This window comes from Patagioenas fasciata, chromosome 25 (assembly GCF_037038585.1).
Source record: "Patagioenas fasciata isolate bPatFas1 chromosome 25, bPatFas1.hap1, whole genome shotgun sequence".
Taxonomy (NCBI): Eukaryota; Metazoa; Chordata; class Aves; order Columbiformes; family Columbidae; genus Patagioenas; species Patagioenas fasciata.
The window spans coordinates 1,884,950-1,908,090 of record NC_092544.1 but is presented as its reverse complement, the minus strand read 5'-3'; the positions used below and the strand labels follow the sequence as shown (position 1 = coordinate 1,908,090).

Genomic DNA, 23,141 nt, shown 5'->3' with positions numbered 1-23,141 from the left:
TCCCCAGTTCCGTAAAGCCCGTCCTGGTCCCGTGCTGAGCTCCCGCCAGGCTGAGCCAGTGGCCAGCAGTGCAGTTCGGGCACGTTTGGTTAATGCTGGGGCTCTTTCTACATCCCCCGTGAGTTTCCCTGCACAGCCCCAGCCCTGCCCTCCCCCTGCACCGTTCGCCTGTGCTTAATAATATTTTCATGACTGTTTTAGACCCGCGCTCTGGGAGTCCCGGGGGATGTTTGTGCATGACATCACCCTCCCCCTCCTGTAAATCAGGCTCTGGGCCGTGCGTAGCCATGACCCATTCATGACAGGGATAAAATCCAGATGTTCCAATGCTACGTGCAGCTGGGTCATTTCCTTTTTTGGCTAAAAACGTGAGGCTCTTGAGGCTGACTGAAAGAGGAGCCCGGGGGCCCTTTGTACAGAAACCTTCTGTGGTTAATCCCTGGAAACAGCGCTGCAGAAACAAGGGTTTGTGGTGCTGCTGCGGAGGACGGGCTCAGCGGGAAACCTCGCGGGCTGGAGCTGCTCGCTCACCCTCAGGGCCGAGCCGCAGCAAAACCAGAGCCTGGCGCAGGGCACAACAGCAGCAAAAATCTCACTTTTAAAACCCCGTTAGCTGCCAGAGCAGGAGCTTTTGGAGGAGCCAAGAATGCACACAGACGGAGGCAGCACCGAGGTCCCCGGGGGGCTGTGCCCATCCTGCCGGAGCAGCAGCCATGGAGCCCAGCCCTGCGCAGGGGAACGGAGCAGGGGCTGGTGAGCCCAGAGGAAGTTGGGGCAGCTGTTTGTAAATGTAAAGGAATCTGTGGAAAGTAGTTTCAGATGTTGGGGAAATAAATGGCTCCCTGGTTGATAAAAGTGAGTAATGAGCACACACGGTTGTGGGGAAGGCTGCCAGGAGGAGATCACTGTCCCCCCAACTCGAATGGAGACAACAGCGACTTCCCCACCAAACTTCCCCCCAAGAGCCCGTGTATGCAGGTGGGGGTACGTGTCGCAACGGGAAGGAAGATAATCTACACAGCGAGATATGATTCGGTATCGCAGCCATGCGGGTTCCCGCGGCCGTGCAGAGTCCTGGCTCTGCTGAGCCCAGCCCAACAGCCCGCCCGGGGGCACCGGCACCCGCTGAGTCCTGCTGGGGCCTGTCCTGCGGAACAGCCTGCCTGGACAGACAGCCAGCACGGACAGACAGGCACCGGGAACCCGCTGCTGCTCCTCTGCCGTCACCCACGGGACTGACTGTGGTTTGGGGAGGGGAGCAGGAGCCCTGTGGGGATCTGCCAGCCCCAGCGCAGGGTCAGGGCGAGGACGAGACCGAGCACAGAGCCGCAGAGCGCTCTGCCCTGCGCCTGCTGCTCAAGAAACACAAGAGAGCAAGCGTCACTAAAACGGTTTATTATATAAAGCCGTAGGAAATACACAGGAGGCTGAGGTTCGGGACACTTCCTTCTAGAGACTGCTCCAAGCTCCTCAGAATAGCAAACGCACAAACTCTGATTTACCTGCATCAAAGCTTTCAAACGAGGGTTTAACAAGGATCCGCATACAGAGTTAACAACACTTCAACATGCATAACATTTTCTGTTCCTAAGTGAGGCCTGGGAGGGGAGGGCTAGCCCCTTCATCCTGCGGTTGGTTACAGAACAACAGATATTCATGACAGAAAAAGAGTACAAAAGAAAAAAAACAACCCACAAGGAGATGCTTTGGGAAAAGCACGTGGCTGTGTAAGCAGGAAAGCAGGGTCAGCACAAGTGCCCCAGCAAGACAGAAGCAAAAGGGCTGTAGAGACAAAGCAGCGTGAGCGTCGCACTGCAGAGGGGCCTTGGGGACCAGAGCCAGCTCGGCCGGAGGGCAGGGACGGCTCCAGCCCTGGGGTGACTTTGGGAAGGCTCAAGGTGTCCAACTTTACACAGTCAGGGTCAATGCAGGGACCGGGGAGCTGCAAAGTCCCTCCACATGGCAGCCCAGGTGTCACCTTTGCTTTAATTTGGGGCACAGCGAGGGACGAGTGTGGCCGGGGGAGCCCCTGTGCTCCTGCAGAGCCTCCCCACCAGCATCCCAGTGCATCTGGGGGTGGAAACCAATAGCCAGGACCCACCAGCTCCAGCCCAGACAACGCAGGGGCAGCTGCAAGAGATCACAGTGCAGATGGACAGGAACGGGGTGGGCAGGGGGTACCTGCAAGCGATTTGAGCTCCTCATCCACATCCGAGTGAGAGCTCCTCCACAGAGACATGCAGGGCAAAGGGTCTGGCCCGCAAACGGTGAGGTGGCTACAGAAATGCAGGTGGATCCCATCTGGCAGGACACACGCTCTCCTGGCCACGCTCCAGCCTGGTGGCTCCAAACGGGGCACGGAGGGCCCTGCACGCCCGCCAGCCGCACGCACAGACAGGCTGTGCTGCAAACCGCCCGCCACGCAGGCAGCACGGCCGCGCCACGGGGACCAGGAGCTGCTGCCGGGCATCACACCGAGTGAGGGAAGCACACGGGGAAGGAGAAAAGACAGCGCTGCGCCAGGCGAGCAAACACACGCTGCCGGCGTGCAGACCCAGCACCCAACGCTGAAGCTGCTGCTGCCCTTTGCTCAGCTCATGCCTGGCCAGACAGGAAGCAAAAAGAAAGAGTAAATAATGGGGGGGGATCTTGAAGCTCCTTTATCAACTTTATTTAGCTTTGACTCTGCAAAGAGCCATAGCACAGCGTACTCTAGCCTTCAGGGAGGGGCACAGGAATCCCCTGCACACACCGCGGTTTGGGGTCAGCCCCCATCTCCTGTGCCTTGTGCCCAGCCCCTGGAACGTTGTGGGGGTGTCTGGCACAAAGACCCTGAAGAATAGAGAAAGGCCCTGCCCCACGGTGTCCTCGGAGGCTCATAGGTCGCTGCTGCAGTCGCGGCACAGGATCTCATCGTTGTCAGGGATGAAGCCTTTCCCGACCAGCGAGGTGTTGCAGCGGGCGCAGTTAAAACAATTATGGTGCCAGTGACGGTCCTCAAAGGAGACGTATTTACCACCACCAAAGCCTAGGGGAGGGACAGAGTGCAGCGTTAGAGCTCCTGGGGAAACCAGGACCAGCGTCCCACACAGATCGGGTCTTGGGCTGTTTGTCTCCCAGTCAGGTCTTTGGCTGCACTGTGGCACCCGAACACCCCAGGACCAAACACGTCTGAAATACGAATCTCCACTCTTCACGGGGGAAGAGGACCAAAATGATTTCACACCAGATCGTGTAGGGTTGAGATTCTCAGAATCACCATTTTCTCCCCAGAGAGGAGCAGGAACAGAGCTGCACCATCGCAGCAAACGAGGGGGCTGTCGGGAGCCCCTGGCAGCTCCTTGCAAGGATGGTGCTGGTGAAACCCTGGGAAGAGCCCAGGCCCGGGCTCCTGCGTGGCGCTGTGGGCAGCTTCCTTCCTCTGCCGGCAGCCGCTGCGCTCGTGGGCTGTGACCCCCTTCTCCCCACAACTGCGACGAACCGATAAGGAGCAGATGGGAAGCGGGGTGCCCTGTCCTCAGCCAGAGTCACCCTCTGAGTCACCCGCTGACTCACGGCTTTGCCGGCCTTCCCAGCAGCAGGAGACAAGAGCTGCAAAGGGAAAGGCCAAGTGGGGGAGGACAGGAAGGCAGCCAGACCCTCTCAAGGGTTTCTGCAGAAGGGGAGCCCCTGCTCCCCCGGCTTAGGCAGGAACAACAGCTCCAGACCTCCCTGCAACAGCTGCTGCTCCAGCTGGGGCTGGGAGTCTCTGGCTTTCCCTGTCCATGAGCAGTGTTTCCACAGGACGTGGCAACCAGTCTCAAACAAGGCAAGCTGGAGACAAGAGATCACACTGTGCGGGGTCATTTTGGGAGCCTTTACCCCTGGGCAGAGGGAATTCCTCGCAAGGGGCACAGGTCACCCTCGGGCCACTGTAACAGAGATACTCTCTCTTTGGATTCCTTGCAAAGTGGCTGCAGTCGTGTCTGTGGGGGACACGCCTGAGGGCACCTTGCACTCCCCTGCCTGTGTCCCTGCGGGGCATCAATGCCTGGAGACACCTGAACAAGGACATGTACGAGCACCATATGGGCCTGAGACACACATGCAATCGAGGGGGCAGCTCCACCCAGAGAAGTCACCATGTCTGGAAACGGAGCAGGTCATGTCCTGCTCTGCAGAGCACCCCGTGACCAGGGTTGTCGTGCTCACCTGTGATAGGCTTGGTGCAGGCGCTGCACTTCTTGGCATAGAGGTTCCCGAAGCACTTGATGCAGTACGGGTTGTCATCCTGGGAGGTGAACTGCTGCCCAGCCAGCGGGGTCTTGCAGCCCGTGCAGACGAAGCACTCCTTGTGCCACGGCTCATCCCGGTAAGTCACTCCTCCCTTGGTCAGGGTCTGCGGGAAGAGAGCTGGTGACGCACGGGGACATGGGCTGCAGCGCAGACCAGCAGCAGAGGGGTGCTGGTGCCGAACCCTCCTCTGCTGCGGCTCCGAGAGGAGTGGGGAGCACATCCCTGGACCAGAGAACTCAGGGCTTTGGGCTGTCCAGCCAGACGTACCTTTTTGCAACGAGTGCAGCGAGGAGCAAACTTGCTCTCGTAACAGGGGACACAGTAATAATCCTTCTGGTCTGGGATGAAGGACCGTGACCCGATGGGCTGCTGGCAGCTGCTGCAGATGAAGCAATGCTCATGCCAGGTCTGTCCGTTGTACTCCAGCTTACGGGATCCTGCAGAGAGAGCCGCACGTGTTGTGACAGGAGGGAGCAGCACACGCAGGGGACATGGGCGGCTGCGCAGGAGAAGCTGCGGTGCTGCACACCCGCTCTGTGCCTGCCCTCCCACAAGCAGCTGGAGTGGGGAGCCCCAGGCCCACCCCCCCATCGCAAGGGGAGGCTGCAGGAACGTCCCCCCAGCACCCGCCTGTCCTAACCCATATCAGAAGATGGAGTCAGAATGGCCAAGCAAAGACACTCCTTTGCCTCAGGCCATCTGCAGAGACACACACACCCCATCAGTCATTCCTTCTCATCAGCACACACCAGAAAATGCCCAGGAAACCCTTTGTGATCTCCTCCCCAGCCTGCTTCCCCATGACAAAGGGGAACGGACTTCTGTGGTGATCGCAGCTCGGGACCCTGCTGTCCTGCCAGACAAGCCAAGCGCCTGGCCCACCCGGTGCAGTGACAGCGTGGCAGGAGAGCAGAAATTCAGCTCTCGTCCTTGCTGCCCTGGTGATGGACCCTGCAGCCCTGGGACCAGGAACAAACTGCAGCGCTCGAGTCCGCCCGCTCCTACCTGGCATGACGGTCTTCTCGCAGGCGATGCACTTGGAGGAGAACTCGCTGCAGTAGCAGTCATTGCACAGCAGCTCCTCGCCTTGGCAGGTGAACGGCTCATCGGCCAGCGAGCGATCGCAGCGGAAGCAACGGAAGCAGTGCTCATGGTAATGGCGATCCTCATAGTACAGCTCCTGGGGAGGACAGCGAGGTGAGGGGGGGACCGATCGGTGCAGGGAGCCGCCCTGCCCAGCGGTGCGGCCCCGTCCTCACCCTGCAGTCGTGGCCGATCAGCTCTTTGCACTCATCACAGGTGTTGGCGAAGTGCGCGTCGTAGCAGGGGATGCAGTACGGGCCGTTGTCCATCTGGATGTACTTGCGCCCGTACAAGGACTCCTTGCAGTTGTCGCAGTCGAAGCACTCTGTCATGGTGCCAGCCTGAGGGCCTCCTTCACCTGCTGCGAGACCCGTGGAGACGCTGGGTCAGTGTCAAGTTATGCTGCCCACCACATCCCTGCCACCTCCAGAGGACAAGGACTGAGAGTCCCTGCGCTGAGCCAACAAAGAGCCGCTGTCGGGACAGGACAGACCTGAGCTGCTGCACCTGCTCCGTGACTGCACGCGCTGCCAAAAAACCCTGCGCACGTTCAGGGCCTGGGAGGAATCTTGCGTTGGCTTTATACTCAAGTTCAACAGCCGGAGCACTTAGGCACACCAGAGACCCCCGCTCAGCCACCAGCACGGCCTGGACCAGCGGCAAGATTCCTCCCGATGGCCGTGAGCTGATGCTCTGCCTGCTGGGGCTGTCATCGCTGTGGATTCTGGAACTTCTCCAGAACTTCCAAGCAGCTGCTCCACAGGGGAGCAGAAACCAGGCACCCTGCGCTGTGCCCGGCTATGAAGCCACATCCCAGCGAACCTTTTTGTACATGTTGTTCCTTCTGTTTGGTTTAACCTGGTTATTCCTAAATATGGAGTTTTCCACTTGCAAAATCACACCCTTCTTTAATACAGGTCGCTATCAAGTGTAGACAAGCCCATGGAATTACATCTGAGCAGTCAGCTGCAGAGCACCGCGTGCTGCAGTTTTCTTCATGAACCCACCCACTTCAGAAAGAGCTATTATGGCTCGGTCTACAGTTTAGAACTTAATGGGGCCAGGAGCTCACCCCAGCCCCTGCCTCCCTTCTCGGGGCTCCCCGGCCAGGCAGCCCCAGGGCAGGAGCTGATCCAGACAGCTCTGACTCACAGCACCAAGCTCCCCAGGGCTATTCTTGGTCAAGCCACACAGCTCCCAGCTGTTGTCAGGCCTGGTATGTGCCGATAGCACTGCCGGTGAATAAATCTAGTGTTCCCAGATGCCTACGTGACCAGCAGCAGGGGAACAAAGTCCCTTTTCAGATGCTCTCGGTACCCGGCTGTCGCCTGCCCCGCTGACCACCCCACGGCCTCCCGCACGGTTTGCCCCAAAAAGCCAGGGGGTGCCAGGAGTCGACCTGGACCTGCTGCCCAGCTCTGCCCCGTCCCTCCGGGGCACCCCAGGGGTGCTTGCCCCCCAGCAGCAGCTCCTGCAGCCCCGGCACCCATGGGCGTCCTGGCTGCTGCTCACCCGCCTCCTCCTCGGCCGCCCCACTTGCCTGTGCTCCCTGCAGCCACCCGGGACCTTTCTCTCTGGCAAAGAATGAAAATCTAATTAATAGCCCTCCTCCTCCCAGCCCTGTTGAAGGGAACTTTCCAAGGTGTGTCTGTAATAAAAGGGCCACTGACGAGCACTCCTACCCTGGGAGCCGTGGTACCGCCAGAGCGGGGAGCTGCCATGTTTGCTCAATGGGCTGTGCTTTATCTCTGTGGTCCTATAACATGGGGTCAGAGGACGTGAATGTGAGGGAGGGAAAAGCAGCTTGATGGAGAAGCCCTGGGTTTTACCAGTGACACAGACTCAGCCTCCAAGCACTCACTGTCCCTCTGCGAGCCCCGGTCCCCATGCTCAAAACAAGGAAGATGCTCCTGGCAGTGCTGGTCCTGCTCTCCTCCACCACAAGGGCAGCTGGCACTGCTGAGTCCCCCAGAACCCCTTGGCCAGCACCAAGGAAGACCCTAAAGCAGTGTGCCACGCTTGGCGCCGCTTTGAGTGGCTTCTCCCCAAAGTCTACCTATGCGGGCTGCACACTGCGCGCCAGGCTCCGGCTCTCCAGGCTGCGGGGTCTGTGCGGGCTGGGGGGGCGCAGGTGGCAGATGTTGGGGTGACAGATGCCGGAGCGGTCAGCAGAGCAAGACCCGGAGCACCACGTGGCTGAGGCTGCTGTGGGAGCGCAGGGGATCAGACTCCGCGCTGCCTTTTCCACAGAAAAAAAATGAACGGGCCCAGGAAGTTTGCTCAGGGTTATTTGTATTAGATAAGCCGTTTGCTCTCTTTGTTCTGCTCCTGCATGCAGTGCTGGGCAGGGGTGTCACAGCCCTATGCGATGCCAAAGCAAACTCTGCATCTTCACCCCTGAGAACATTGCACTGCCGGAGACCAAGTTCACAGAGAAGACGAAGGTGGGACAAAAGAAAGAGAGTAAAAGAAATAGTAGAAAACCCCACAATTCTTACTGCAGTTGTGATGAGGAACCTGGAAATTGTCTCCATTCATGAAGAAAAGAGGTGGAGTTTTAACATGGATTAAAAGAAGTCGTTAATTGAGGCTCAGATTCAGAAGGCACAACGTAGGCAGTCACTGTGCGTGCTAATTAGCACGCGCTCACGCTCTGCACCACCCTGTACACGCTCGCTGTGCGCGAGGCTGATGCAAGGAACGCCTTCAAGCACCAACCAAGGTGTTGCCCTAAAGCGACGGGACTGCAGTTGCCAAGTGCTCGCTTGCCCATTACCAGATGGCTGCGGTCCCTGTGGGACAAGGTCTACTGGAGCAGGTGCCTTGTACGTGGGGACGGTGGAGCTGGATGCGGGGTATTCTCTCAGCTGTTTGCTGGCTGTCTGAGGACAAAAATAAACACCAGATATATGTCTACCAGCTGCTTACCCTTTCCCTTTGACAGATATAGTCATGCTCATGGAGGAAAGGAAGTTCGGGTCCTCTCCTGTGCCCATGAACAAACAGTTTTGGGAACAAGAGCTCCTCTCGCAAACAACATTTAAAGTGCTCCAGGATGCAAATCTGATCAGTCTGGAACGGAGCTGAGAATAGCTTCACGTATGAGAAAGGTCAGCGATTTGTCAAGGACGCACAGCAGAGTCCACTTTCTAATTAGAGAATAACATACACCTAACACCACCCCGGTGTCATTGTCCGCAACAAGAGAGCAGATGGCTTAGCAACAGCCCCAGAGACTATTACATTAATTTTAGTGTCTATTATGCAAAGGAGGCCGTACAGACTGTCCAGGGCCAGGCTTTCTGCTCCACGCGATCACTCAAGGGTTTAACCAGCCTTTTGAGATGATTCCTGCCACAACAAACTCCTTCAGCGAGAGGTCTCATGTATACGATGAACCCATAACCCTGTGTAACTTCACACCAGTTTGTTGTTCGTTGTCAGGTCACAACCAGCTGCTCCATGAAGTGATCCCAGAGCAACCCAAGGGAAACACTTAATCCTTCCAGGACTCAGGACCAGACCTGCCTTTCACTGCCTGTCAGGTTCCTGCCTATTCCCGTCTCCCTGGGCTGCTCTGCGCGCAGCTCGTGCGGCTGCCGGTCACACCTAAACGCAGGCAAAGCACAACCCGCCGGGACAGGCGAGTGCTCCCCATGTAAGGATGAAACCGTCCAGGGACAAGGCTTTGGAAGACAGTCCTCAATGCGCTCCAAGGTCAGAAGAGGAGAAGAACGCTTTTTGTTCCCGTTGGCTTTCCAGAACCATTATGGGTCCTGGAATCTGCGTGAAATTGTTTCTGCTTGCTGCCGACCCTAAAAGGGAAACCAGCTGCCTGCTCCGAGGAGCAGCTCCAGCCCCTCCGTTAGGCTGGGAACGTTTTCAGTCCACGTTTCCAGTCCACGTTTCCTGACACCAGTGCTGTGGATCTGCTCATGGCAACTGCACAGCACAGCGGGGCCAGCCCAGGGGCTCCCGGGGGTTCCTCTGCACATCCTCACACCACTGCCTCTACCTGCACCTCTTGCTCCGCTCCCAAACTCATGAGCGCACCTGTAGAGCTGGCACAGTGGGAACAACATCCCCCATCTGCTGGTAAAGCAGATCCTGCTCTCGGGTGAGGCACTTTGCCAGAAAGGTGCGAGTGTTTCGGCAGGGCACCGCAGCACCGTGGGAGCCGTGTTGCATCAAGCCCTCGCCCGCTGGCTCCAGCGCCTCTGAGTCACTTCCCGCCCTCGGATCTGGCCCCTGAGCTGCCGCCCAGCCCGAACCTCCGCAGACAGCTCCGAAATCTCCAGTACCAAGGGATGCTCAGGGGCAGAGTCCTCACAGGGACCACTGGCACAGCCACGGACCTCACCTGGCCAGGATGGCCGTAATACGCAGAAAGACGCTGGAGCCAAGTTTCAGGGAGTGTGACTGGTCACAGTGTGACTGAGGAGCAACAGTCATGGTCCAGCGAAACGGCTGCTCATATCAGTTCGCAAAAATGAGGAAGGAACAAGTGTGCCACTGCTTTCTGGACTCTGGCTCCCTCCTCCTCTCAAGCACATTAGTCATCCCATTTAAGAGAGAAGGATATGGTCCTGTTCAGATATGCTAATGCGGGCGTCAAAACCAGTGGAACACGTACTGAGAGCGAGCACACACAATCCTCAGGCTGTCCTCGTTCGTGACAGCCCTGGGGCACCGCACCAGCACAGCCCAGCACCTCCAGTGCCACTGCGGTGGCTGCCAGTGCTGCACTGCACCACCCGCACTGCATCCCCGCAGAACACACACACAGTTCCCATCTGCTCGGGGCGGCTCAGCCTCAACAGCCCCAGGAAAAACACCACCAGTGGGTGCTCGACAAATCACACCATGTGCCAAAGCCACAAATTCCCCCACTTTTCCTCTTTCAACTAGAAAACTGGGCAAGAATGAGGAACGTGTTGCCCATGCAGAGCTGAACAGGCCGTTTAGACCTTTTGAGCAGACTGTCCATTAACCATCACCCTACTGGTAACAAACAGCACTGCAAGAACACAAACCAACCACTGATAGTCATCAACCATACAAAACAAATGAATGGGTAGAGCCCAAGTTTCACACCAGGTCGAGGCAGAAGCCAAACTGGACAGTGAAATGCCCTTAGAAGCACTTATATAGCACTTAGAAGTGCTATAATTTATCTGCGAACCATCTTTGCCCGTGTCATGCAGTGATGGACAAGAAAAGGTGGTGGGAAGGGATCGTAACTGGATGAGGTTTCATCAAGAAAGCCACCAAGAGAGTGTATATAAATGTACATGAAACTAACGTTGGTATACGTGGTGCTTCATGTTAACCTGCTTGTTGTAGCATGTTTTCTTGTGCACTGAAATTATCACCTTGCACGAGGAGCAAGGCCCCCTGCATGAAGTCAGTGCTTGCCAGAAACAAGTATATGCCCACAAAGATAAAATAGGAGAGGGCATCCATGCCCCAAACTCACGAGAGGACTCTGCTGCACAGACCCTGGGATGTCCTAAACCTTCCCAAAGCAGAAGCCCTGTGAGATCTCTGTAATGCAGAAAGAAAAGGGGAATCCCAAAGAATAAGCGTGTTGTGAGGATTATAATCTAACAATGATTTTGGACTGCACTGATTGATGCCCGTGGAACCCACCAAAGCTGGCCCATGGCCATTCAAATGCCTGACTGCTTATCCAACCGCACAAATCCAGGGCTCCGGCAATAACGTTTCAAAATCTCTTTGCCCCATGAAATAAAGGTCACATCCAGTACACTAGAACTCAAATGTGAAAGCACGACAGGAAATGACTAACTGCACGCTGAGGCCAAGTCACCTTCATCTCAGATCTGCTCGGCGCACAAGAATCTCGCAATTCAAACAGACATCGCGCCCGATACGCAGAAAAAATAATCTGACTGCTCTAGTTGCTACTTCTTGGAGTCTGTGCATCTCAGCACAGATATCGCTACAAAATAAAGGAATTCCGCTCTATTTCCCAAGAGTTCTCTTACAATCCTAGCCTTGTGCTGTAGTTTTCACTCTTCTGTCCCTTAGAGGCAGCTGTTCTTTAATTGAGGATGAAGCCGTTCTTACTGCTGAGGTGATACATGATTTAAGTTAGTGATTATAAAGCTTTTTGTAGTCCCTGACTAAAAGGTACTGATGAGATTATCCCTGTATTTTGCACATAAAGGGAATGGAGGGGCTGCTTGGGGCTTGTTTCCAAGCACCCGAGAGCACACGGACAGCAAACCCGCCTGGCCTGAGCTCAACCCCTCCAAACTGTCTCCATAAAGCCTGGCCGCTCTATGCTGATTCAGGCTCTGCTCAACTTCAGGTTGTTTTTTCTTTAATAAACAAAACAACTTACAGTAGCCAGTAGCAAGAGAAGACATTTAAACCAGCCATGTTTTATTTAATGCACGCCTATCACTTAAAGGGCAAAGTGAATTTTTTCACCAAATTTGGTCAAAATATTTCCTTTTCCCAAGCTGATTCTTTGTCTCCCAAACATAAGCGTTTGTAGCTCGTTTCTTGCATACTGGCGGATATACTGACTGCGAAAGGTAACCCGCATTGGAACCCTGGTAGTTTTGTGCCTTTCGGGGCTCTTGACCTGCACGCAAAACCAGCGGAGAGAAGAGAAAGGCAGGAAGGTGACAGGGACACACTGCGGTGACACTCGGGTGCCCAGCAGCCTCTCTCCCACCATCCCGACCACTGACCAGGGGCCTCTCCACCTGTGTTATTTGTGTGAGATGTCAGGACGGTCTCTGTCTAAAGTGCTTTTTACAGCTGCTGGTGTCCTTGCAAGCAAAGGCAATTCCAGCGCTGGAGCCCGCAGCATGTGAGCAGCTTCTAAATCTGGGGAAGGACTGAATTCTGGCAAAGACAAATTGTCTCGGGTTACCATCCCCAGAAGCGCTTGCCTGCGGTCTGAAACAAAACGAAGCTCATTCGTTGCCGGGGAGATGCTGTGTGCACCAGCTGCAGCCTCGGGAGCACGAGAGAGCACACAACGGGACAAATGGGATCCTTGAGAAGATCACCGCTCCTTTCAGCCCTGCCAACGTCCAACTGACACACGTTTCCTCCTTCTGCGGCTGAAGATTCCTCTACTACCTGATCTGGTCATCAGGTGTGGTTTACTTTTACTATACAGGGCCGATTAACCTTCAAATCCATCTCCTCGTTAAAGCACTTCTCACCAGCACCTTTAAAAATTGCTCTTAAATACTACACATTTTAAATAATATAAGCCACCCGTTATAACTGTCACATATTTTACATAAAACCTCTAAGAAATAACGCCTCGCAAGGACTAAAAAGAAGATTGGGATATGCAACGCGCTTTCCCATTTCTGCCACTCCATTCCTGGAGATGGAGAGTCTTTGGTGGCACCTATGGAAGGGAACACTGGTGACACATCCAAAAGACTAAGTGCAAACGGCTTTATTAAGAGGCACAAATGCTGGTAAAATTTACGAATGCCTTTATATCACACAGCTACACATGGAGGATCACGGGCTTCGCTGCAACAAGACACCATCAACGCCCTGATCGCTCTCCCTCTGTTCTACGCGATCAGAACAAAAACGCTGTTCACAGGCTATTTGTCCTACATCGGCAAACCCCTGGAAGCAAAAAGCCGGAGTGGTTCTCCATTACCTTGCATGGCTGAACGCGACGGAGCGGCGCAAAGCCCGGTGGCACCGCGGCGGCAGCGCAGGGACGGACGGACGGCGAGAGCAGGTGCCACCAGCCTGAGCCTCGCACCACTAAATCACCACTTCGCCAGCAAAAAGCTCAAGTGCTTGCCCAGAAACAAAAGCGGTCGCATCATAACCCCGGGGGGTGACATCAGCGCAGGGATTGCATTTCCTACGGAGGTTTAAATGTCATTACTTGTGACTGGAAATTGGACACTTACATTCAAGTTACTCGAAGTTTTCATGAGACACATAAGAACTCCGATTCCGAGTTTGCGTAGATATATTTTGCTTGCAAACCCGTCGATTTCTCAATGCCACCATAACAGAAAAAAAGAGAGCAAGCAAAACTCCTAACAGAAAGTGAAAAGCTAATTAATACCCTTATTAGCCTGACTTACCAAGTCAGGTGCTAACGAAGCAGGAGGCAGAAATCATTGATTTCCACTGGAACGGGTCAGTGCTATTCAAAGCGCATGATCCACTTGGGGCTCAGTTCCCCAAAGTCTCTGGATTGGCCTCTTCCACTTTTAACCCAAGTTCTGCTCCGTGTCTTCTCCTAAAGCTCGAACTCAAAGCTCTCGAGGGTCTGACAGCACTTACTCCATCGCTCTCAGTCGAGCCACAGTTTCACAAAGCACAACACGCTCTGTGCGTCTGGTCCAACACCTTCCCCAGCCCGAGCCGCCTTTGGTTCTCCAGCGCTTTGGGCTCTCCAAAAGCAACACATCCAGACTTCTACACAAGCACAATGGGCCAGACTTAATCTTCCTGGGAGTTACATCATGTTCACACGGGGTTGAGAAATACTAGAAGTAAAACTTCTCTTGGCTGAGTTACATGCAACACACTGTGTACGTTTTCCTATTAATGACCCTTCAGCAAGTCCCACTATTACTCCCCGCACTCCAGAACCCTCTGAGGTAGGCACCGCAGCAGTTTTATTGAAATGGAGTGTTTGCTGAGTTAAAGAAAGCCACTGAAACACCTTAACATTCAAACACTGACTTTTCCACTTGAAGATTTCCATATGGTGAGAAAAGAGGCAGAGGAGAATAACCAATCCTCCTTCGAGGACACAATCCAAAGATCACTTTATTTACTTGGAAAGCAGTTTATCTCCCTGACTGCCCACTGCAAAGAACAGAAATATATATGATGATCCAGTGCAAGATCATAAATGCAAGAGCATTCCGTACCTCTCATAGGATTGTTGCTTCTTCAGTTCCCTAACAGCTGTCACCAGCAAAAACATTATTTATGCTTATAATACCTGCAGGGCATGGAGTTATTTTATCTCCCTCCTGGGATTTGCACCTCGCTGGGTTCTGGCACAAGGCGAGCTTGGGAGAACTAAAAATGGAACCAAGATCCAAGTCCCTGTCCATCTTTCTCCTCCTGAGACGCAGCACATATCCCCGCCATTCGAGAAACAGGGTTGCTTTCCAGTTTACAGGAACAACGTGTCCAGAATGGGCTCTGAACTGTAAGATGCAGCTTGAAAAATCAGCTGCTGATTGCTTTTGCAATTTGTGTTCCATATTGCAAAGCCTCCCAAAGACCTCGGGAGGCAGAGCTCAGCCTGGAAAGGGTTTTTCTGGTTACGCTGTAAACCCACAGCGAGCAGGGATCTAGAACGGAAATAGTTCATTACGGCTAAAACACTGAGACCCTGGGATCCGCCTGGAACAGCCGGGATTATTTCTCTAGTTAAGCAAATTCCTGTTACTGAAACCCACTCCGATATGTAAAGAAACGCTGAGAAGGTGCTGAGTAGTCACTCTTCTTCCCAGATAACAAGATCAGAACCATATTAATTGATGAGTTCCTAAGCAAACGCTTGAAATTTGAGTAGACAAATCCAAAATATCAAAGCCGTATTTACATTCCAGGGTAATAATTAAATATTTAATAGCTTGTGGCTCCACTATTCTAGATTTTTCTATGCACCAAAATACTTAGTCATGTAAAAAACATCTGTAGCAGCTGGAAGACATTCATTTGGCCTGCTAAGATTCATTAGTTTAAAAATACATCAATAAAGCTTCCATTTTATGTCCAAAAAGCTAACACTGCTGCTTTCAGCTCTATTAGGGTGCCTGGTGAATAATGCTTATGCAACCTCCTCAGCAGGAGGCATCAGATGCCACAGTTGCACAAAAGCACACAAATATCTGTTGGCTAAAACAAGCCTTGTGTTTAGGGTAATGCTCTTCTGTACTAAGGCATTATTCACAGCAATATGAAATCCAGCTTGCAAACTATTCAATCCTTATTTTGATTCTTTCTCCTATGCTCCCAAATTCCCAGTGCTGAAATCTACTTTTAAAAGTCACTGATGAAAGTGAAGTAGGATTCATATACCTGTTTAAAAAAACCCTACAAAACATAAGCCTCCACGCATGCCTTTTCTATGCAAGAAGCTCCTGAATAATCTTAGTACAGCTTTTTAAAAATCAAGTAAACAAGAGGCACAGCTGAGGTCATAAAAAGAGTTGGATTTGGCTTAACATGCACAGGGTTCGCTGCCCTGGCCAGCGGTTTGCAAAGGGTTATTTGCTGGCTGGCCATTGCTCTTTTGCTGGAAGATGCTGAGATTTTAGCACAGCTCCTGCAGAGCACGCAGCAGCGTTCGGCATTTGCTCAGCTAATGAGTTAAATCAGCGCAGCTCTCCGACGACACGAAGATTACGGGTGTAGGAAAACGGAATGCTCGGAGAGGGGAACTTTCAGCAGTCACCACCAAACTGCGGTTAAAACAGACACCAATGACTCCATTCAGCTCCCAAACCTCAGACAGTTTCCATTTTCTCAGTAACAAAGCATTTTTGTGGAGTGAGGTAACGGGCTCCATCTGCCAGGTCTAACTGCACTAAGATTGCCGAGCGCCGGAGGGGGGCTGCCCGGCCCCAGCGCGGGGACACAAAGGGACAAAGCTGCGATGGGACAGGCGGGGAAAGGAGCCTTTTGGGCACCATCACACAAACTCTCCTGGGGGTTTGATGAGAAGCAGCCGCAATGAGCTCCAACCAGTGCAGATGGAGAGCACGAGAGGCCGAGGAAAGAGACTTTTCACTGCAGAGCACCCGGGACAGGAGGAGCAGGAGACAAATGGGTGCTGCAGGTTCGGTGTTCAGCGACCACCGTGAAGGTGTCCCGAGAGCAGAGCAGTGCGATTCAGAAGTGAACGCAAGCCCGTGAGCGCACGGTGCGAGATGAACGGTGCAAAGACACCAGCTCTCCAACCATCGGGCTCTATTGCTGCAGAGCAGACGCAGCCTCCCCGGCGCACACTGATGCAAACCGAGGAGGAGCTTTTCAGTATCAGCAGATCGGGGGAGCACTCCCACCGCTGCTGCTGATTCACTGAACGGCCTCGCACAGCTTCCTCCTCACCTGCACATCTGGTTCTCCCATCTAAAGCAAAGGCAATTTTTCAGTTGGTTTTCCGAAGGCCTTTGCATTCCTGTAGCACTTTCTCCTGAAGTTCTGAAGATGTTAATATCGACCTCCTCACCCTTTAGTTTGCTACCACACACCCCGCTGGATACCTGGGGAACGCAGCTGGTGAGTGACAGACCTTTCCCAGCCGGGACAAAACATCTCCCAAGCCAGTTTTCTTCCTAGGAAGAATGCTGCTGTCAGATCCCAAAAATCCACGCTACCAAGACGAGCCCCAGTGCAAGGTCAGCCAAGGAGGACTTCCACCAGGGATGCGCTCCGCTAGAGAAGGCTCCCTGGAGATTGTAAGAATAGCACAGTCAAGCCCAGATGGCAACAACATGCACAGCACATTTCCAGCAAACGCAGTGACTGGGAGAGGACTGCAAAACGAAGTCCACCCCGTCTGCTAGAGAAACACTGGAGTCAAGGCTGAGACCTTTGGGAGAGGTCAGGATAGTCTTACAGGCTCTCAAGATGTTGCTTTTGTTCTCACTATTTGCTTCTCAATTCCTTTGTTAAGAGATATGAATCTCTCTGTAAGGCAGTTATTCGGAGCCAAGAGTTCAGATATTATTGCAAAACATATGTTTAAAAGAGACTGGAAATGATGTTGGCAGCGTTACAGAGGGGAGCAAAGCGCAGCTTTGGGTCAAAACAAAAAAAAATAAATCTAAGCTAGTAAGCAATTCCCATGTGATAGTTCGGGAGAGCCAGCAAAAGCTTCTTCTAGAAAGCAAACAATACTGTGAGAACGAAGCTAACAAGAGCTGGCTCTTGGAAAAATGAAACAGCCAGTAATGAGCCAGAGCGTTGCCAACAGCGCACATCCAAGAGGATCCTCCTGGGAAAGCAACCCGAGTCCTTACGCTGGAAAGCCCTGAGGGACCGGGGTCCTTGAGGCTATAAGCTGGCAAATTGCTTCATCAGTTAAGCTTGGTCCCAATGTTTTCTACTGGGTAAGAATAATTTGTTTTAGCCTCCAGGTCTCTATGGAGCAACGGGTGAATCCAAGCTGCTTCCTCTGGGAAGGGGAAGCCCTGCCCAGTGGGACATATTTAGGTTTTCCACCATCGCTGACATCCCCTCAGCCCAAAACCCAGCCCAGCGCGGTCCGGCCGGCCGCTTTGCTTCGCTCCCGGTGCTGCCGCGGCATGGCCGGTGTCACCCACTGGGCACGTCACCCGCCGGGCACGCCACCACTCGCCACAAAAATGTGTCATAATGACCGTGCCTCCACAAAAGCATCTTCTGGAGACTCATTTGCCCCAAAGAGACACAGAGCAATTATTCTGATGTATCTTGTTTTCCGGAGGGATAAAGAAGAGACCTTGCTCTGTGTCTCTGTTTCAGAGAGATTAATACACCAGGAAGAAGGTGCACTGATGCAGAGTGATAAGGGCAAGGCTTTTGTTTGCAGTTTTCTCTTTCATTTCCAGTCCAGCTACTCATAGTTATAGGAGTGTACAGAGAGGACAATGAACACGATCTCTAACTGTGCTTCTGTGCTGGCAGAGAAAAATCCTGCATTGGCAGGAGATATCAAGGTGCCGTCTAATGACTTTCCTCCTCTTCCAGCTCCTTTTCTGATTCATGTTGGCATCTTCCTTGCGATTGACCTAAATAACATGTTCGGGCAGCACTGGAAGCATTTCTGCTTCATACTTCAATAGCAGAAAGATCTCCGCAGCTGGAAAGAGTGTTTCTCGGGAAAATCAGACCACAGGTGGCTCGGGAGCTTCTTTCCCAAGGAAGGAAGAGAAGCCCTTGTCTTGTCTCATTTCATCAGCAAGGCTTCCTGGCTGCAGGAGAACAAAGGTTGCCCAGGAGCAGAGCAAACACACGCTACGTCTGTGCCCAAGGCCCAGCTAATCTGAGCAATGTGGGCAGAGTATTCGGTTACCTCATTTCCAGGTGTGCTGTCAGCATGAGCCACGACTGGCTTGGGATGAAAGAGGAAAAACTGTTCCTAGATCTGGACTTGTCTGCATCGTTCATGGTAATTATTGCCCGGCAGCCTTTAATCCTGTAATGTCATATCGCACCCTCAGTCCTCAGGTTCTCTATAACCTTTCGACCATCGCTTGCCGTTCCACCGCTGAAGAGGCTGCAGGACGGGGTGCAAAACCGCACAGTCCCAGCAGAGCCGAAGGCACGGCCGCCCTCGGGAGAGCAGAGCAGAGCAGAGCACAGAACCTCCTTCTGCAGCCACCTTCACACACACAGCGGTTACGTGTGTTGGCAACAAGCACTTCAGCAGTTGTATATCCCAACAATTATAGGACCTCTCCAGCTATTCACTTCAGCACCTTTTATAACGTAACATGGGGACAATCCAGATCCCATCACCCCACAGTGGCTTCTGCACAGAGAGATTTTTGATCCTCTCCCAATCTCATTCTTTACCATAAGCTTAGGTACTCTTGATAACCACATAGATACCTCCTTACAACCCCTCACAGACTACTGACTTCAATGTTGTCTTGCAGCAACGGCCTTCACAGGCTGTGTACTGACTAAATGAAAAAGTCAAGTCAATTGAGAACACATCCTTGCCAACCAGGAAATGGCCTGTGAGGGAATACAGGGAAGTATTTGGACGCTGCATGGGCGGCCACGGCGCTTCCAGCTCCCAGGTGAGGAGGCGCCAGCCTGGGCTTGGCACCACAGCATGCAAGGTAGGCACCGGATCCTTGGCAGCATCACAGACCTTCTCCTTATTCAGAGGACACACATAAATACAGTTCCCCTGTACTTGATCTCTACCTCTTCTTTATCAGGTAATTGAGCTTCAAAACTAAAGCGGAGAAGATGCAAGCAAAACGCACATGTCTTTGTGCTACCGCACGCCTGTTTAGTCCACAACAGCTAGCCTGTATCGGTTATCTCTACATTTTTTATTAGCTCGTGTTTGCTTTGGCTGCACATCCAAGCAGTCATTTAACCAGGGTGAGAGAGGAAAATCTTGGACTCTCAACAATGGCAAAACGGCTTAATCTGCCACTGGGGACAATGACTTGACTCCTATTGGCGTTTAGTGCTGGCAGGGTCAAGTGTAACATGTGCTGAAGGAAGCACTAGGGAAGCAGATCTGCGGCCGTTCCAACAACACCGAGTTTCCTTGAGCTATTCAGAGGTCTCGTTCCCCGCGTGTGCGGAGAACGCAGCTCCAGCTGTGCCGTCACCTGCACCGCGTCCCCACGCACACGGAACCGCTCGCAGCTCCAGGGTGGATACAGCACATTCCTCTGCCTTCCAGCCCAGACACTCACAGCTAAGTCAGGGAGCCATGGGGATGGTGCCCTTGGCATCAGCCGCCAGGTTGGTGCTGGAAGGTAAACTGAACAGAACCGGCACTGGCCGGGTTCGGCATAAACACCAACAAGCTTTCGTCCAGCGATGACATCGACCAGAAGGGTCTAGAATTAATATTTATCCATGGTGCTGATTTAAGTTTTTCTCTTTTTTTGTATTTGAGAAGTTCAAAATGCTTTATATAAAAGAACACTGCAGGACAATCTACAGTAATATATCCAGAGGCAACTAAAAATGATATGAATTACTGTTAACAATCAGATGACCACAGGCCAAGTAAAGCCAAAGTAAGACTGCACTAAGAACAAGAACATAAATTTCATTGCTGTTTGGATTCTGTGCTATCACATTTCTAAATAACTCTTGATTAACTATTAACTTAGTCCTAATGGACATGTCTTTATGATTCCTCCCAGAGTAACATTATCCTCTCAGTGGGCTCCTGTTGACTAAGGGCAGAATCATTTGTTAAAGCTGTTCTCCGTTTAGCAGATATCAACAGACACAAAGTGAGTCACCCAGCAGAGGCAGCTCTGCTAGGATGAAGTACAGGAAGGTGGAAGCCATGTGGCATTCTTCAATTTCCCCTTTCCTTTCACAATCAGACCCTTGATATTTTCTTCAACAGGAAGACTGACACTCCCCCTCCCTGTAAACTGCTGACAATTGTGTTTTACACCTGGCAAAATCAGAGCAAAACGGAAGGAAGAGAAGAAACAAAGACTAAGGGCTTTTCTCAGCAACTACATCTCCACAGAATGGAGCATTTGTCTTGCCAGCTGTAGCTAAAGACTCACCACTATTCTTTTCTTCTTTAACAGCATAAAACATTTACATTTGTTTTCATGACATCACCAGAAATAACACTAAGTTCTCTCTGAATTTTGCCAGTTTGGCCATCAAAATTGCACCTATTTCAGCAGAAATAGTCCAAGTCCCCTAAGGAATGAGGTGTAGCAGCTTGCGCTCCGGAATCGAACTCTACAGGAGAAGAAAAGCGTGTGTGATCAGGGCAACCACAACGACTCCCGCCTTTCTTCCCCACGATGATCTCAGGGCTGAGCCACCCGGCTGCGTCCTGGGACACCACGGTGGTTCCAGAGCCCGCTCAAAACCGAACTGCCGTGTAAACAGGAAGCGGAGCTGACAGCAGACGCGCTACAGATGGCTGCGAACGCCGCAGAGGGAACGGCAGCGACCCACCGTCCTCCCAGGGAGCGGGGAACCGGCCTGCTCCTCGGCACACAGCTCCGCGGATGCTGTTCTGCAGGCGGGGGAAACGCAGGGATTTACCCTCAAAAACATCCAACACGGAGAGATGGTGGTGCTGGAGAAGCCGAGACCATGGAATTGTTCACAGGGCTTCCTGCAAGGGAATTCTGGATATTTCCAACCACCACCCTGCCTTCCGTGTGTCCCCACCACTCCCTGGATACAGCTTGAAAGAGCTCTCCTCCAAACCCATACATTTGCTGTAAAGCATCCACTGTAATTAGTGCCCACACCTAACTATACTGCCTGTATTTTTGTCTCCTATGCTATGCCACCAGTCTTAAGTATACAAAATTACAGCCCTGGCTTGGTAAGACTTAAACTAACGCTCGCAACTCTGTGTCTCTAAGGCAGTGGCCAGCAAGAGAACCATACGGGCTCCATCCTGGCAAAAGGAAAGAAAATTGCACAAAAATAAGACAGGAGAAATGTCAGACTTGCGCCTTCCTGCTGGTGGCCTCCCCCGCAGGACATTAAACCACACTTTGACAAAGCGAATTAGGGAAATGTGGCAGCTACAGCACCCTTGTGAACACCAGAAAAACGCTACTCCAGCCAAACACAGATATTTAAAGAGCAGACTCGTAAGGAAATAGCCAAGAAAATGCTTCTCAAAACCACACAGTAAAGCAACATTTGACAATCACACCTCCATAGCAGCTAGAAGTGTAATTCTCACTAAGCCAAGCAAACCATGAAGTACACTGAACGTTTCCATGAATTCTCATGAAAGATCAAAGTGATTAACGTAACTGCAAGTACAAAACAGTGACAAAACTGGAAACCACAAAGCATTACCTGCCAGAAAACGGAACAGTCTGAAACAAAACTGTGTCCAGTGAAAAAAAAATGAAGAGTTGCTGAGCTATTTGTTAACAATGCAATCCAAACTGTGATTTTTGAGCCTTAGTTTAAGACACACACGAAAACCCCAGGACTGTGTAGCCTTTCCCCATACCAACCCTGGGATTCTCGGGAAGCATAGCAACCGGTTAGGATGTGCTAAAGAAATCTCTATACTAAGTTTGAGCATTTCATTTCGGTTTGCTTCCAAGTTTATTAGTTGAGTAGAGTTTCAGAGCTTTCTTAATAAAACACAGGTTAAGCATTGCAACTTTGCAGCCTGCGAAAGAGGCTGAAAGGTTTCTTGTCTCTTTTCTTTTGGAAAGCGGTGCGAGCTGCGCTTCCCGGGACAAACCGAAGCGGGGCTCTCCGAGCGAGCCACAACCCGGGGAACCACAGAGCAAACCCGGCCGGGCTCCCCCGGGGATGCCCCGTCCCCGGGCAGCGCCGGGAGCACCCGCGACGGAGGAACCGTCCCCTCCAGCCCCCCGCTCCCCCGGGGCAGCCCCCGCCGCCGCCCCGACCCGCCCGGGGGCCAAAGCGGCGGCAGCGCCCGCTCCCCGCCGGCTCCCGCCGCCGCCCGGCCGGCCTGTCCGACTCACCTGGTCGGTGTCCCGGGCACGCTCGCCGCTCGGCCGGCGCTGGGCAGACTCGGCTCGGCTCGGCGCTGCTGCCCGGCCCCGCCCGGCACGGGAGAGGGCGGGGCCGGCGGGCTGGGCCCCCGCTGCCCGCCCCGCACACCCGCTCGCTGCGGGACCGGGTTCCGCCCGGGGGGTGCGGGCGGAACGGTCCCTTCCGCCCCGGAGCCCCTGCCGGACGTTCCCTGTGCGCGGCGGAGAAGACCCCGGTGGCCCCACGCTAAACCCTTCGCTTCCCCGCCGGCTCCCGAGCGGCCACCCCGGCCGCGCCCGCCCCGCGCTGTCCCGCTGCTCTGCAGGACGGGGAGCGGCGGCTCCGGGAGCGCCGGGCGGCTGCGGGCTCCTCTGCTACCGGGCAGCGGAAAAACGCACCGAACGTCCCGGTTCTGGCTGGCGGAGCTGCCCCCACCGGCCCCGCGGCTCCCCCTCCCGGCAGCGCCGGCTCCTCACGGCGCTGCGGGTCCCGCCCGGGCCGCACGGGGCGAGCGAGAGCCCGGGAGCTCCCGGCGGGTCCTTCCCGCGATAAAGTTCCAGCCGCCCCAGGGCCCGGGCGCTCCCGCCGCCCCT

At 53.4% G+C, this 23,141-nt stretch overlaps 1 protein-coding gene across 2 annotated transcripts; it reads right to left on the bottom strand.

The window, feature by feature from the left end:
* Nucleotides 1-1,380: 1,380 nt before the first annotated feature.
* On the bottom strand, nucleotides 1,381-22,973 carry FHL3 (four and a half LIM domains 3). Of its 2 annotated transcripts, none has more exons than XM_065857042.2 (6): nucleotides 22,539-22,973; nucleotides 5,535-5,716; nucleotides 5,281-5,455; nucleotides 4,543-4,712; nucleotides 4,192-4,378; nucleotides 1,381-3,028 (listed from the first exon to the last, which is right to left on the bottom strand). In XM_065857042.2, exons 2-6 carry the CDS (start codon nucleotides 5,688-5,690, stop codon nucleotides 2,877-2,879), a joined length of 840 nt encoding a protein of 279 aa, XP_065713114.1. In that variant the 5' UTR covers nucleotides 5,691-5,716; nucleotides 22,539-22,973; the 3' UTR covers nucleotides 1,381-2,876. The 2 variants fall into 2 exon arrangements, with proteins under 2 accessions (XP_065713114.1, XP_065713113.1); XM_065857041.2 differs by having other exon boundaries at nucleotides 5,535-5,719; nucleotides 22,539-22,972.
* Nucleotides 22,974-23,141: the final 168 nt, after the last annotated feature.